This window comes from Pongo pygmaeus, chromosome 17 (assembly GCF_028885625.2).
Source record: "Pongo pygmaeus isolate AG05252 chromosome 17, NHGRI_mPonPyg2-v2.0_pri, whole genome shotgun sequence".
NCBI classification, from domain to species: Eukaryota; Metazoa; Chordata; class Mammalia; order Primates; family Hominidae; genus Pongo; species Pongo pygmaeus.
In genome coordinates, this window is record NC_072390.2 from 24578603 (window position 1) to 24592638 (window position 14036).

Sequence of the window (14036 nt, forward strand, 5' to 3'; positions counted from 1 at the left end):
TGTTGTCCTTCTTCCAAAAGGGCAAACAGCCCAAGCAGAAGGCAATTTTAGTATTAATCTAACTAAGGTTTTGTGTAGTTTACTATCATCCAGGTAATCAAATATAACTCTGCCTGCCTGCGTGCCTGCCTGTCCCCAACACCTGCTCTGTGTTTTCATTTAATAAATATTTTGGTGTTCTACTTACCATGTGCTAGATTTTCTGGAAACCACAAAGAAAATGAGGTAGAGTCTTTATATTGACAGCTGATAAGTTAGATTTAACATAACTGACAAAAATTAAAAATTGCAACTTTTATAAAAATACCTTTTATATGTCTGAATACATACTGAATGTAAGGTAGTTAACAAAAATAATTACACCTGCACTCATGGGCAGTTTCTCATGAACTTGTCAATTTCTATTTTTTCTACTTCCTCATTTCAGTAGATGATGCATATCTGAACCTGGAAACCGCTTCCCACTGTAGAGCGTGTTCTGAGTCATGTCCCTTAGCTTCACCAGAGCAGGTCCAGCAGGCTCTGAGCTTGGCCTCTTTGCCTGAAGCGAGACCTCTAGGTAATGTCTCCAGGGAGGGTGGCACAAAGGATCCTGGATCTCCTGATCACAGCAGCCCAAGAGTGCTGTGCGTGCACCATGGCTCAAGAAGAAGACTTAAAAAGGGGAAAGTATGACTATTTCTAATCCATAGTATTTCAGTATTTTTAATGTTTCAGTTATCTGTATGAAAAATAATTTGCGATAAATAGAATAATTTGCCTAAAATTGAATCTATTTCACCAATAAAATTGGCTTTTAATCAAGTGATAAATCCTGTAAAATAGATAATAGATGCAGTACCAACATAATTTGATTCTAGTACACTGAGATAATCTTGAATATGTTAAGAAAGTGTTGTTTGTGTAGAAGAGTTTCAAATCATGTGAGTGATGAAGGGACCCTTCTTTTGAACCTTGGTGTGCATTTTAGGTCCATTTTGGGTTTACTCCTTTGTGCTGCTTCATGATGCCTTAGGACAAGGACAAGGCCTAGGCCTTCTTGTCTCAGTTCCCTCCTGCTCTCTTTTGCCCTCCTCCTTCCGCCTGGAGCATGGCCCAGCATCAGGTTGGCACATGCTGTGATCAGCCACCTCCATGCACCACACCAAGCAAAGCTCTCTGGGTGACACAGTTGCCACCACCAGGGCACTGACATTTACTCTATATTCTCCTAGCTCCTCCTGAGGGTGCTGTAGGAGACATCTGCAAAAAAGAAGATGCTGGCAGTGTAAGACACTTTTCTTGGTCTTAAACAGAAATGTTGCTTTCCTGGCTGCTTTCCTTTCCAGTCAGATATACACATGGGAATCTGACAGTGTGCATTATCTATGATGTCCACAGTTCCCTTGCTGGGTGGTACTGGTTGGCAGCCTCTCACCAACCCACACCTGGCATACTGGGGCCTTGTAAATGGCAGCATTCCCTATCCACTGCAATGCAGAGGCCTTTCCCTCAGCAGCAGTTTTCCCCATGGATTAAGAGTTATGAAACTGGCTGGGTCCGGTGGCTCACACCTGTATTCCCAGCACTTTGGGAGGCCAAGACAGGCGGATCACCTGAGGTCAGGAGTTCAAAACTAGTCTGGCAAACATGATGAAACCCCGTCTCTACTAAAAATACAAAAGTTAGCTGGGCTTGGTGGCATGCGCCTGTAATCCAGATACTTGGGAGGCTGAAGAAGGAGAATCGCTTGAACCCGGGAGGTGGAGGTTTCAGTGAGCTGAGATCAAGCCACTGCACTCCAGCCTGGACAGCGAGACTCCATCTAAAAATAAAAAAGAAGAAAAAAAGAGTTGTGAAACTGCCCGTCTAAATAAACCTTAAAGGTAAATTCTGTTGGAAAAGTTCTTGTCTTTTCTATAGGTGTCTTTTCTATAGGTGTAGTTTTGGGGGACTTTGACCTTTGACTCTACCACTAGACTTCCAATTTTCTAAAGTTGCCAAGAGAATAACAGATATGGTGACATGCGTGACATCATCTAATCCTCCTAATGTGTTCTATAATTGCAGATGCCGTCAACCTCAGAGGGGAGTATTTACCTTGAAATAGCTCACTTCCTGAGGAACAAACTTGCTGGATCTAGTGTACAGAAACCTGATTCTGGGTTCCTTTGGGAAGGAGCATTATGGGCCTGGTGAGAGCAAATGACTTTCAAGTAGAAAGCTATGGCCAGAGAGGCTGCAGGAATATCTGTGAACCCAGAGAAAAGACCAGGGAATCCTGTGTGAGGCAGTGGGGCTTCAGCGGGAGTAGGAGTGGGTAGCCTGTCTCAAATAACTTCTCCTGATGTTTGTGTTTCTCCAGTGTGGGCGCTGGAGAGCATAACTGATGAGGAGGACTCTCCAGGTAGGGAACTGCTTTCCAGGTGGGACTCAGTGGGCGAGGGTTCCCAGGGGCCTTCAGGGTATTCCTGCTGCTTGGGAGGCTGAGGGAGGGGGCATAGAATCAAAAAGAAAAAGGAAATACGTGTAAAGTTTGGTTTGGTCTTTTCCAAGTTTATTGGCATAGTGGTGAGAACTGTCTCTATGGGCTGTGAGGGTGCTGTGTTATTTAAAGATGATCTTTCCCAAAACACCTTTTCTGCCTCTGCATCTGCCAAACATCACAGCCTCTGCGTTGGATTAGTCAGCACTCCTTGATATTGTGCAAAAGAGGTTTAGGGTTCCCTCAACCTGTGGTGGAGGGAATGTGAGGGCCACAGCCTCTCACAGGCACATATTTGACCCTGGAGACAAAGTACTCCTAGGGTTTGCCCAGGGCTGTAGGAAACCTTGATGATCATCCTCCGAACTTTTAGGACTTTTAAAAGCACGTTCATGTTTCTGTCCTTGCTGTTGACTCCTGGTTTAAAGGGATCTCCCAGGGTGGATGACAGAGGGAATATTCACTCTGGGCTCACTGCTGGAGCTCCAGTGCCCTGGGAGGGGAGAGGAGAAGCCTGACCTTGAGCACAGCTCCAGCCTCCACTCCCCACCCCTATTGCAGGCTCTGGGCTGTGGTTTCATTTTCCCCAGTTCTCTAACTTCTCAGGAAGCCCAGAGTTTCTCCCTAAAGAAAGATGGCCCTGCACTCTTTCCTCCCCTCCAAAATTCGGCTTCAGTAGTTGTCCTCTAAGTTGAATTTAGAACTTAAAATCTAGACTTCTGGTATCACCAAGAAATAAGCAGGAAGTTCCACGTGATCTCGTGTGTGATAGCACGTAACTTAGTGCTACAGGTGACAGTTTTATTTTTGGAGGAGTCTTATTTTACATAGGGAAATAGAAAACTAAGTGGCCTCCCTTGAGGCAGCCCGAGGGCTCCACTGGACCCAGAACTCTGAGTTCTGATGCTGCTTATCATTTGCTTTTCCTCATGAGCTCCTGGACCACCTCATATCACCAGCACCCTCTACCCAAGGTCCTGGAGCCAACACTGGAGTAAAAGAGCAGAAGAGAGCTCCTTAGAGGTGGAGGGTAAGACAGCCCTGCTTTCTCCCTGCGATTTCTCTGCAAAAAGTGCAGACAAAAGTGAATTGGAACCCCTCAATGGGGTTCCATTGGAATTATCCACAGAGTTTTAGAGTGGGGAAGGATAGCAGAGAACATTTAATTCAACCTTTTCTCTTCCCAGATACAAAAGCTGGGGTTATACCTTTAACCCCAATTAAAAAATAGTAGTTTCTTCATCATTACAAATGTCCCTGTTTTTTTGTTTTTTGTTTTTTGTTTTTGACGGAGTCTCGCTCTGTCACCCAGGCTGGAGTGCAGTGGTGTGATCTCGTCTCGGCTCACTGCAACCTCCACCTCCCAGGTTCAAGCGATTTCCCTGCCTCAGCCTCCCAAGTAGCTGGGACTACAGGCACATACCACCGTGCCCGGCTAATTTTTTATATTTTAGTAGAGATGGGGTTTCAACATGTTGGCCAGGATGGTGTTGATCTCCTGACCTCGAGATCCACCCACCTCAGCCACCCAAAGTGCTGGGATTACAGGTGTGAGCCACTGCACCCGGCCCCTTACTGTCTCTTATTTCTTCCTGTCCTTATGCTCTCTGCCTTAAATGGGGTCCTCAGGACCATCCATCAGTGTCTTCATAGAGAATGGAATTTGCACCTTCTCTGTGGGTTAATGCGTTGCTTCTACACAGTTCATGCATATTCTATGAAAGCAATAACCAACCATTAACACATTACTACAGTGTTTACCAATGGCATTCAGTAAGAGTTTGGACATGATGGACAAGGACAGACTCATAAGGGACTTATTTCAAGAGGGTACTTTGTCAGGTCAGGCCAAGGGTCCCTGAGGGCAGTGGGGTGAAAGGCAGCAGCCAAAATGATGTTTGACATTTTCTCATTTTCCGTTCACAATTTTCAAATAGACCTATGTTGTCACAGGAATTTGTAAAACATCTGAAAATTAAATTTTAACACACGTATAGAAAGCAGGGAAAACACGAATGTACAGCTCAGTGATTCCTCACAAAATGAGCACCCATGCATCCCTAGTCAGGTCAGTATTCCAGACCCACTAGCCACCTTTGGGTCCCTTCTGAAGGTGACTGCTGTGACTTCTAATGCCCTGTTTAGACTTCTCCAGGTTTGGATAATTATGCATAGAAGAAGTCAGTATGTATTGCTTGGTGTCTGGCTTCTTTGCTCACGTTGTTTTAGAGATTCAGTCATGTAGTTAAGCATAACCATAGCCCTTTTCGTTTCCTCACAGTATAGTATTCCACTGCGGTCACATGTTGTAATTTATCCATTACTATTGATGGACATGAGAATTTTTTAATAATTTTGGCTATCACAAATAATGCTGCTTTGAGCATTTTTTCAGTGTTTTTAAATAATGCAGGCACCCATTTCTGTTGAGAAGATTGTGAGAAGGGTGCATGTCTTTTATTTTCATTAATAACGCCAAACTTTTTCCTAAATGGTTACATTAAATTATGCTCCTTTAACAGCCTACGAAAGTAGCCGTTTCTCCAAATCCTTGTCAAGTTTTAGTTTTATCTCTCATTAAGAGTTGAATTACTCTGGTTAGTCTTTCATTTGAATAGCCTTTTATTTTTAAAATGTAACAAAAGAAACTTCATCTTATTCTAATTATGTTAAGCACACCATCAGGCTATCTTGAACAGATAAATGGTGGTAGCTTATTTTTTCCTGAGCAATGCACACATTTTCCATTTACAAACATTAATATGACCGGGCACAGTGGCTGATGCCTGTAATCCCAGCACTTTGGGAGGCTGATGCAGGCAGATCACTTGAGGCCAGGAGTTTGAGACCAGCCTGGTCAACATGGCAAAACCCCATCTGTATGAAAAATATAAAAATTAGGTCCAATATGGCGGCACCCAGTGGCAGTGTGAACTGTAAGGAGTTCGCACACTTCCAGGAATTACTCAAGGTGATGAGGCCTATCGATGACAGAATAGTACATGAATTAAACACTACAGTTCCAGCAGCTTCCTTTGCAGGGAAAATTGATGCCAGCCAAACCTGTAAACAACTTTATGAGTCTTTGATGGGAGCTCATGCCAGTAGAGACAGAGTCAAAAAAAATTGTATAGCCCAGACTTCGGCAGTAGTAAAAAACCTCCGAGAAGAGAGAGAAAAGAATTTGGATGATTTAACGTTATTAAAGCAACTTAGAAAAGAGCAGACAAAGTTGAAATGGATGCAGTCAGAACTGAACGTTGAAGAAGTGGTAAATGACAGGAGCTGGAGGGTGTTTAATGAACGCTGCTGAATTCACTTCAAGCCTCCAAAGAATGAATAAAGAAAGATTCTTTTTTTTTTTTTTTTTTTTTTTTTAAGGACTGGGTCATCTCGTAAGAGCTAAGCATGACAGATATCAACAGGGCGGGCTTTCTAGGATGATTTCTCAGCCAACAGTCCAAGACCTTTTGTTGATTTCAGCCCCACTTAGCCAAGACCTCAAGTATAAATTCTGATAATTATGGAGAAATCAACTATTTTATACTGATTCTGTAAAAAAAAAAAAAGTTTTGTAAGTATTAAAATAATTTTCTGAAAAAAAAAAAGAAAAATATAAAAATTTGCTGGATGTGGGGGCACATGCCTGTGGTTCCAGCTACCAGGGGGCTGAGGCATGAGAATTCTTGAACCCAGGAAGCGGAGGTTGCAGTGAGCCGAGATCATGCCACTGCACTCCAGTCTGGGTGACAGAGCAAGATTCTGTCTCTTTAAAAAAAATTAATATATAAATCATTTTGAATTGTAATCTTTCTGTAATGCTTCCTTTTAACATTTACAAACAGAGGAAACTAAACTATTGAAATTTTGTGAAGTAGTAAAATTATGATTTCAGCTGTGCCCCTTATCCTGCAATACTCATTTATCAGTGCCTTTAGGACTCATGTCACATGGATTAAACTCAGAGTGAAACACAAAGCCAAAATTATGGCCAGGGGGTTGTTGACTCACATGACCTCTTCAGGAGGCAGTTTGGTTCTGCCAAGGTGAAAGACAGTGTAACTTTCTAGCCATCCTACTTCCAGGAATGCTTCAGATACAATCATGCCTGAGTGCCAGGAGCGATGCAGAAAAAGCTGTTCACTGCAGCATGGTTTCAATAGCAAGATTACTTTATAGCTCTTAAATAATGAAGTGGATTTACATTTGAAATGCAGAATGGTAGCTAAGGTGCATTGACCGGTGATATATGCAGAGCTACAGAAGACTTTGTATAAATATAATCATGCAGAAGCATGTGTTCCTGGTGCTTGTTTGTATTTGCAGATACAGTGCAGGGATGATATGCAAACAAAAATGCTGACTTGGTGTTTGGGAGTTCAGAGTAGAAGGGAAACTTCCTTTCAAACCCTTTCAGATATTTAGAATAATTTCTAAACATAAATATGTAATGCATTTAGAAATCTAAGTTAATAAGAAAAGCTTACAGTTCCTTTTCTTTTCCTGGGCACATGTCTGGTGGACATGGGGCTGCCATAGTAAGTAATGTGTGCAAACTGAGAAAAATTCAAGAATGGGAGTCTGCTTTTTTCATCAAATAATTATTAAGAGAAGTAGTGTGGTGGTTATTGCTCATTGATATATTACAAATATGTACTAGGTAATAATTTCTGACATTTGAACTGTATTTACACATGTTGAATTGAAATACCTAGATAAAAATTGAAATACATAGATAAAATATTGTGACTAATATAGGCAAACAATTGCTTTTTTGGCATTTTACAAACTGCTCATCGTTCCTTATGGCACAGGTTCATGTGATATCAAGTAGCTTGCTTTGTTTGGGAAAGGCAATGATGACTGCAAGAATCACTTCAAAAACTAAAGCGCAATGGAGATTTCAATTGTGTTCTGTTTAATATTTAAATATTTAATTGCATTCCCAGGTTATTTCTCATCCTAATATTTCTCACCCACATCATGTGGGTCCCATTAGTACAGGTATCTCCGAATGCTCCACTCTTCCATTACATTGAGTCAATTGCTCATTACCTTGGGCCTCCAACTGGGGCTATTTTCCTGCTATCCGTCTCCTGGTCTATAGTAAAAGAGCCAATGAGCAGATAAGTGAATACTGAAAAACATTTTCCCTGCTGGAGTGAGAAATAAATGGTTTCTTTCAATAGGGTAGTAAAATGCATCTTTCCCAACGTATTTATATGACTCAAAGCCCAGTTGTGGTTAGCCTTAATTCCTGATTGTCATCAATGTGTGTAAATATGTAGCACATACATATTCTAGTCTATATTTCTTATGAAATGTTTTTGTCTCCCATGGCACAGTGCAGAAGAACACAGGTGTTTGTGTCAGATGGCCAGGGTCCAATCCTGCTTCTGCTGTAGTGCAATATAGGTAATATCTGGCCTGCATTTGGTTTATATGTAGGAACTCTGTCTTGGTTTAATGATTTTTAAATGATACTAAATTCAGCTTCAGAGGAAGCTGTTTAAGTTTGTAGAAAATGGAAACTTTAAAAAATTTTCTTCCCAGAAGCCAAGAACACTTGACTCATGTCAAGTCTACCTGTTTATCCACCTGTCCATCTGTCTGTCCATCTACCCATCATCCAACCATGGAACTCAGTGCCAACTCCTGAGGTGATAATGCATTACAGACTCTCCTGTTCTTTCTAGTCACATATTAAAGTGTTCATAAGTTGACCTTGATTGTGATAAGCATCAAGCCCACTTTATCCAACACTGTGGATTGCTATCCCCCAACACCCCCTCCAGCTCAATCAGGCAGGCAGGCTCCTGCACTTCATAACAAGCTTACTAGAATATTTCCACCACCTGTACAAGAGGGAAAAAAAGTTGTCTATTCTTTAATATTTTGTTTTAGCATGACATCTTTCATGAAAATTTCTCCAGTAGCCACTCCCAGAGCTTGTTTTTCCCCTAATATTTTAAAACCACTGAAAAGTTTTCACAATATGCCATGTCACCTTGCACAATACACTGATTGCCTTGTTTTCTTTGGTTTGGTTTTTGTTCTTCAAATTGACTTAAGGATCAGTACTTTCTACTCTGTTTATTGCATCTGTGCTCCTGAGGAAGATTAGCCTCTGGTTGTCCTCTAGGATTGCAAGAGACAACCCTGCTTTAGAGATGAGAAATCTGACACTCTGGAGGTGAAACACTCACCTAAGAGGACCAGGGAGTTAAGTCCATGTTTTATGCCAAAGCCCATTGTTTTCCAGCAGCCATGACATCATTTCTTACTGTACTGGTAAACACTTGGTAGAGACACTCACCTTTAAAATCTCCTGTGGTTGGTGGTTTCATGAGTATGTTGTGTGTTCCTGGCAGGGTATTGTACAGCACTGCCTATGAGGCATAGAGGAGTCTCACATGAAGGCCGCCTGCATCCTGGGGGAGTTCCTGAAGCTGCTGCCCATGTTTCTCACAGGGAGGCCAGGGAAGATCAGCCCCATTCTGTACACAGGCAAGCCGTGAACTGAGGACTTCCCTTTCAGGGTATGAATTCTGAGGAATGTTTCTAAGGTGTAGAGAAACATGAAAAACTAGAAATCCATTATGTCTGGAGGTAAAAACAGAAGACCAGAGGGACATGTACACAGGACATTCAGCTTGTGCAGCAGTCAGAGGCAGGGATATTTGGTGTGTTTGCTGCTCTGCTCACCTCACTCTTCAACCTCCCTGCTAGATTTTTGGAGTCATTTGGGTCTGGGTGTCCCATTTTGGTGAGTGGCTTGGACTGGAGGAAGTCCATAGAGTACGGAAGAGGGTACTGGAGGCTGAGGTAGAATGAGGTAAATGGGAATTGGATAAGATGCACTGGCTGCATTTGGTGACATTTCTGCCTGAGTAGGTATTCGAATATGCACTGCCACTTCTTGGTCCCCCTGAGACAGCTGGAGAACTGAATTGACTTTCACTGCTCTGTAATCAGATAGTTTGTAGTAGTTTAATTTACTCGTCAGGTGACAATAATTATTGAAAATATTCCTAAAATGAACTTTCTGCCATTATTATGAATAGTGAAGAAAATTGAAGCTTTCTTGGGAGATCAACAAAATGCTGACTTGGTTTCTATGTATGCCTCATGGGTCATAGCACCCAGCCACTAGCCAGCGCTTGCACCCTCTGCTGGCCCCAGAACTAGGAGGTCAGGGTAGCCTCTCTGATGAGCCTCTGACCTGCAGCCTCAGTAGTGGCAGCACCCCTTCTCCATGGACTTCCACACCAAGGTCCAGAAGCAGGTGTCAGAGAGAGAGAGAGAGACCGAGCTCCTCCTCACAGTGGGTTGCCGAGGGCCCCCTGGGCTCTGCCTAGAATGCTCTTGGAGAAGTGCGGATAGAGAAGCGGATTAGAGGCTCCAGTGGTTGGTTCCAGTGAAACTAATCACAGAGTGCTAGAGTGCTACAGACAGAAGACATTTAGGTTAATTTTATCTCTTTCCACATGCAAAAACTAAGGCCCTATTTTTAAATGAAATTGTTCTTCTTCCTTTTAAGTGTCTCTAATTGTACCTGACTTTTGCTGACACTCCCGACGTTCAACCACATATTCACAAAACTTTATTCATGTTTTTCATGAGGGATGCAATTCTCACCTGCTCTGACAGGTGAATGCACCATCCAGATGTCCCTATATACATCACATGAAGGAGGTAACAGATGAGTCATCCACACACTAACACAGATGAGTTTATCAAATGCAGCTGTTAAGGATGGGCCCATGTTACCAAGGGACAGAGTGGGGGAAGGTGCTCATTCCAAGAGGCTGCTGCAAGAGTTCAGTCAACCCAGGACACCTAGAGCCATCTGGGCCTGAAGCCAGGGGCTGGCAAGTGACAGAATGGACCACAGAGTCTTCTTTTTCTCCTTCCACATTTTCAATAGAGCATATACTGTCATAGTATTTTGTGAAACATTTAAAAATCTAAAGTACAACATACATACAGAAAACACATGAAACCTAAATATACAGCTCTGTAATTTATCACAAAATGAGCACCCATGTAACTACAAGTCAGGTCAAAAACTAGAAGTTACCTGCACCCCAAAACTGTCCTTGTATCTCCTCCTTTCCAAAGCTAGCCACTACGACCTTGTGTGCTAGAGTTAGAAGTTACCTGCACCCCAAAACTGCCCTCGTATCTCCTCCTTTCCAAAGCTAGCCACTACAACTTTGTGTGCTAGAGTTTGCTCTCTTTTAGTTTGCGCTTATTATAAATAGAATAACTCAGGATATGTGTTCCTTGATTTCCAGAGGCTTTTGCTCATAATAAGTTTGAAACATTCAGCCCTGTGGCTGTGTGTAGCTGTAGCTCATTCATTGTCTTGCTACACAGCATTCCACTGTCATCCTGTGTTAGGTTTATCCACTCTGCTGTTGATGGGCATTTGGCTTGAGCATCTCTATTTACCTGGTGCACATGGACATGCATTGCTGTCATATATATTGATAGGAGAGTATATATCTTTTACTCTGAGTTCTTTAAAGATTGAATAAATTGGGTGGAAAGGGATGTTGGAAAATATTCTAACAGAAAAACAATTGGATTTTGGCTCTTTTAAAAATGGTCATATTGATAAAGTGGCATTTTAGCTAAGTGTGATAAAAATGATATGGTTCGGATGTACCATTTTTTCTTTTTTTTGTTCCAATCTGTGGAGTATATTGGTTTAAACAATGAAAACATGTTCTATCATCCCAGCTTCACACTTGCTGTTTCTTTAACAGCCTTCCCAACGGGGCAGGATGGAAGTGAGAGCCCCACTAGTCTCCCCTTAACCTGGAGTCCCCCCCTATCCACAGCTCGCTCATTGGAGGGGACACAGTGGGCACCCAGGCCTCAAGGTAAGGACACGCTCCATCACCTAGAGGTGCAGTGCCTGGGAAGACCAACCTTGGAGGGGCACTGCCCCCTTTACAGGGACAGAGGTGTTGGGAGGGACTGACCACCGATTGGTAAGGCTGTGCTTTGTTGGTGATGTGATTGTTTCACAGGTAATTGGGGAGGGACAGTCCCAAGGCCTCACCTGGCCCTGGTCCTGGCTCTGCACAAAGGCAATAAGAGAGGGATGGTGCTAAGAAGGATGACGTGCTGCTGTGGAAGATGCTGGACTGAAATTCAGGAGGCCAAAGATGCAGTGGTCTCATAGGAGGTATGTGACCTTCGGCATACATTTTCTTTCATTGTTGATAAATTTGATAAATTTAAATGATAAACCAATGACTATTTTTTCTATCATGGAGTATCTACTCTCTGCTGCTCTTATTCCTGTCTTTGTGGGGAAGATGTATGATTCATCAGCATATGCTGCACTGAGCAGAAGGAAAGGTACTACGAAAATATAGAGGAGGGTGAGGGCAGGGAGGGCCCTTCCTCCAGGTGTATGGGGGTCCTTTGGAGGCGGTGAGCCCCGTGGCACCCTGGGGAAGGAGCAGTGAGGCTGCATGCCTTCTACAGTTGAGTACATGGTGTGTCTGAGGACACCCAGGAGCGTGGCTGGTTGGTGAGGAGCCCGTGGCAGAGTGAGAGGAAGCCAAGTCACGAGGGCAGCTGGAGGCCAGCCTCTGGGGGCTGCTCCACACGCCATGGGAACAGTAGAGCCCCGTGGGTGGGAGGCACAGGACATACCGAAAACACATGAAACCTAAATATACAGCTCTGTAATTTATCACAAAATGAGCACCCATGTAACTACAAGTCAGGTCAAAAACTAGAAGTTACCTGCACCCCAAAACTGTCCTTGTATCTCCTCCTTTCCAAAGCTAGCCACTACAACTTTGTGTGCTAGAGTTTGCTCTCTTTTAGTTTGTGCTTATTATAAATAGAATAACTCAGGATGTGTGTTACTGTTGGACGTGTGGTGGCTGATGACAGAACTACAAGGAGAGCAGTGCCATGCACTAAAACCCTGACCTTGTTCTGGGCATTGGGCTAAAGCTTTCCATGGCTCATTCCATTTAGTGGCTGGAAGTTGCAGAGGTTTCAGAAGCTCACCCAAGATGCTGGAGCCCCCATCTCCAGCCCTAATGCTGTCCGCCTTTTCACCCAGCCACCGCCTGTTTCAGGAGAGCACACAGAAGTGATGACCTTTTCTGGACAGGCAAGTAAATCCTGCTGTTTTTATTATTCACGGAAAAAACACTGGCTAATGTGAGGTGGGAAGGCGACAAACTCATTCTCCCTGGACCTCAGTAACCACAGATAGGATTATACTGACTACCAGTATTTTATTCGGTTAGTTCTACCTACATGAATCCTGTAGTATTGAAATGCGTTAGGTTAGCATTTTTGGCCAATGTACTTTACATTCTGGGTTAGAGGTTTTTAAGATTCACCTATGTAAGCTGACCTAGTTTTCTGTAAGTTTGTGAAAAAGTACAAAAATGGTGATCTCTTTTATCATACAAATAATGTCCTTTTAATAGAATGTTTTTTCTAATTAAGGTATTAATGTACTTTTCATTCAACACATTCATCGCTTACATTTGAACTATTTTATGAATGAATGTTTAATTGCATAGGTGAAGATTACTAGTCACGGGCATTTTACTAACTGATTCTCATTAGGCATAGGTTCATGTGATGTCAAGGAGCTATGTTTTATTTGGTAAAAATAATAAAATAGCACAAGAATGAATGCAAGCACTGAAGCACGATGGAGGCGCCTATCATGACTTGTCTATGATTCACATCACTCCGTTGTCTTTCCAGGTTACTTATCATCCTAATAATTGTCATCAGCATTGTTTGGGTCCTTCTAGCACAGTTTCACAAAATGGGCCACTCTTCCATTAGGTAGAAATAATTCCATTTGAGCCTTTAATTGCATCTCTCTTCCAGCTTCTTCTTTTGGAAGAGTTAATTAAAGGGTAGATACATTAGAAATTTTTTTCCATGTTAGAATGAGCAAACCACAATGTTCATTTCACTGGAATAGCAGACTTCCTTTTGACCTTCCAAGCTCATCTCAATTTCATTGCAGTAGCCCCATTTCCTAATGCTCACCAAAGTGTGTAAATACAAAGGGCGTTCCTGTAGTCAGGTATTTCTATTCCTTATGATCTGTGACATTTATACAGAGCACAGTGCTCAGCAGCACAGATGTGGGAGTCAGGATGCTTGGATCCAGTCCTTACTCTGATACTGAATAGAATTGTGATCTTGAGCAAATCCCTTGAATCTATGTGAAAGTATTATAATTGTACCTTATTTTTGAGGTTCCTGAGACGATTAAGGTTTTTTTTAATGAAGCCCTGGAGCACTAGATGTACTCTTATCATCATTATTATTATTTTCAGGTGTTGGTCAGATTCAGAGACATTAATATCTCTTTGTCTTTATCTTCATCTCTCAAAATCATCTGCTTGCCTTTATGCAATACTGTTTTTCTTAAATGTAATTCCTTGCACAGGAAGACTGGGGATTACCACCAAATTTTGAAAGTAAATAAAAGCTCTTAATTATCAAAAATTTTAATGGAACTGTCAAAACCACCTAATATCAACTTTCTAAATTGTCTAACATAAGT

At 42.3% G+C, this 14036-nt stretch overlaps 1 protein-coding gene and 1 long non-coding RNA gene across 2 annotated transcripts; both read left to right on the forward strand.

The window, feature by feature from the left end:
* The first annotated feature begins 3958 nt into the window (after positions 1 to 3958).
* Positions 3959 to 7776, forward strand: LOC129018679 (protein MIX23-like). Its single transcript, XM_054460373.2, has one exon. The coding sequence runs from the start codon at positions 5247 to 5249 to the stop codon at positions 5775 to 5777; it is 531 nt and encodes a 176-aa protein (XP_054316348.1). The 5' UTR covers positions 3959 to 5246; the 3' UTR covers positions 5778 to 7776.
* A 1065-nt stretch (positions 7777 to 8841) lies between these two features.
* On the forward strand, positions 8842 to 12608 carry LOC129018681 (uncharacterized). Its single transcript, XR_008495411.2, has 4 exons — positions 8842 to 9003; positions 11236 to 11352; positions 11503 to 11660; positions 12470 to 12608. It is a non-coding gene; the product is annotated as an uncharacterized LOC129018681 (long non-coding RNA).
* The last annotated feature ends 1428 nt before the right edge of the window (positions 12609 to 14036 follow it).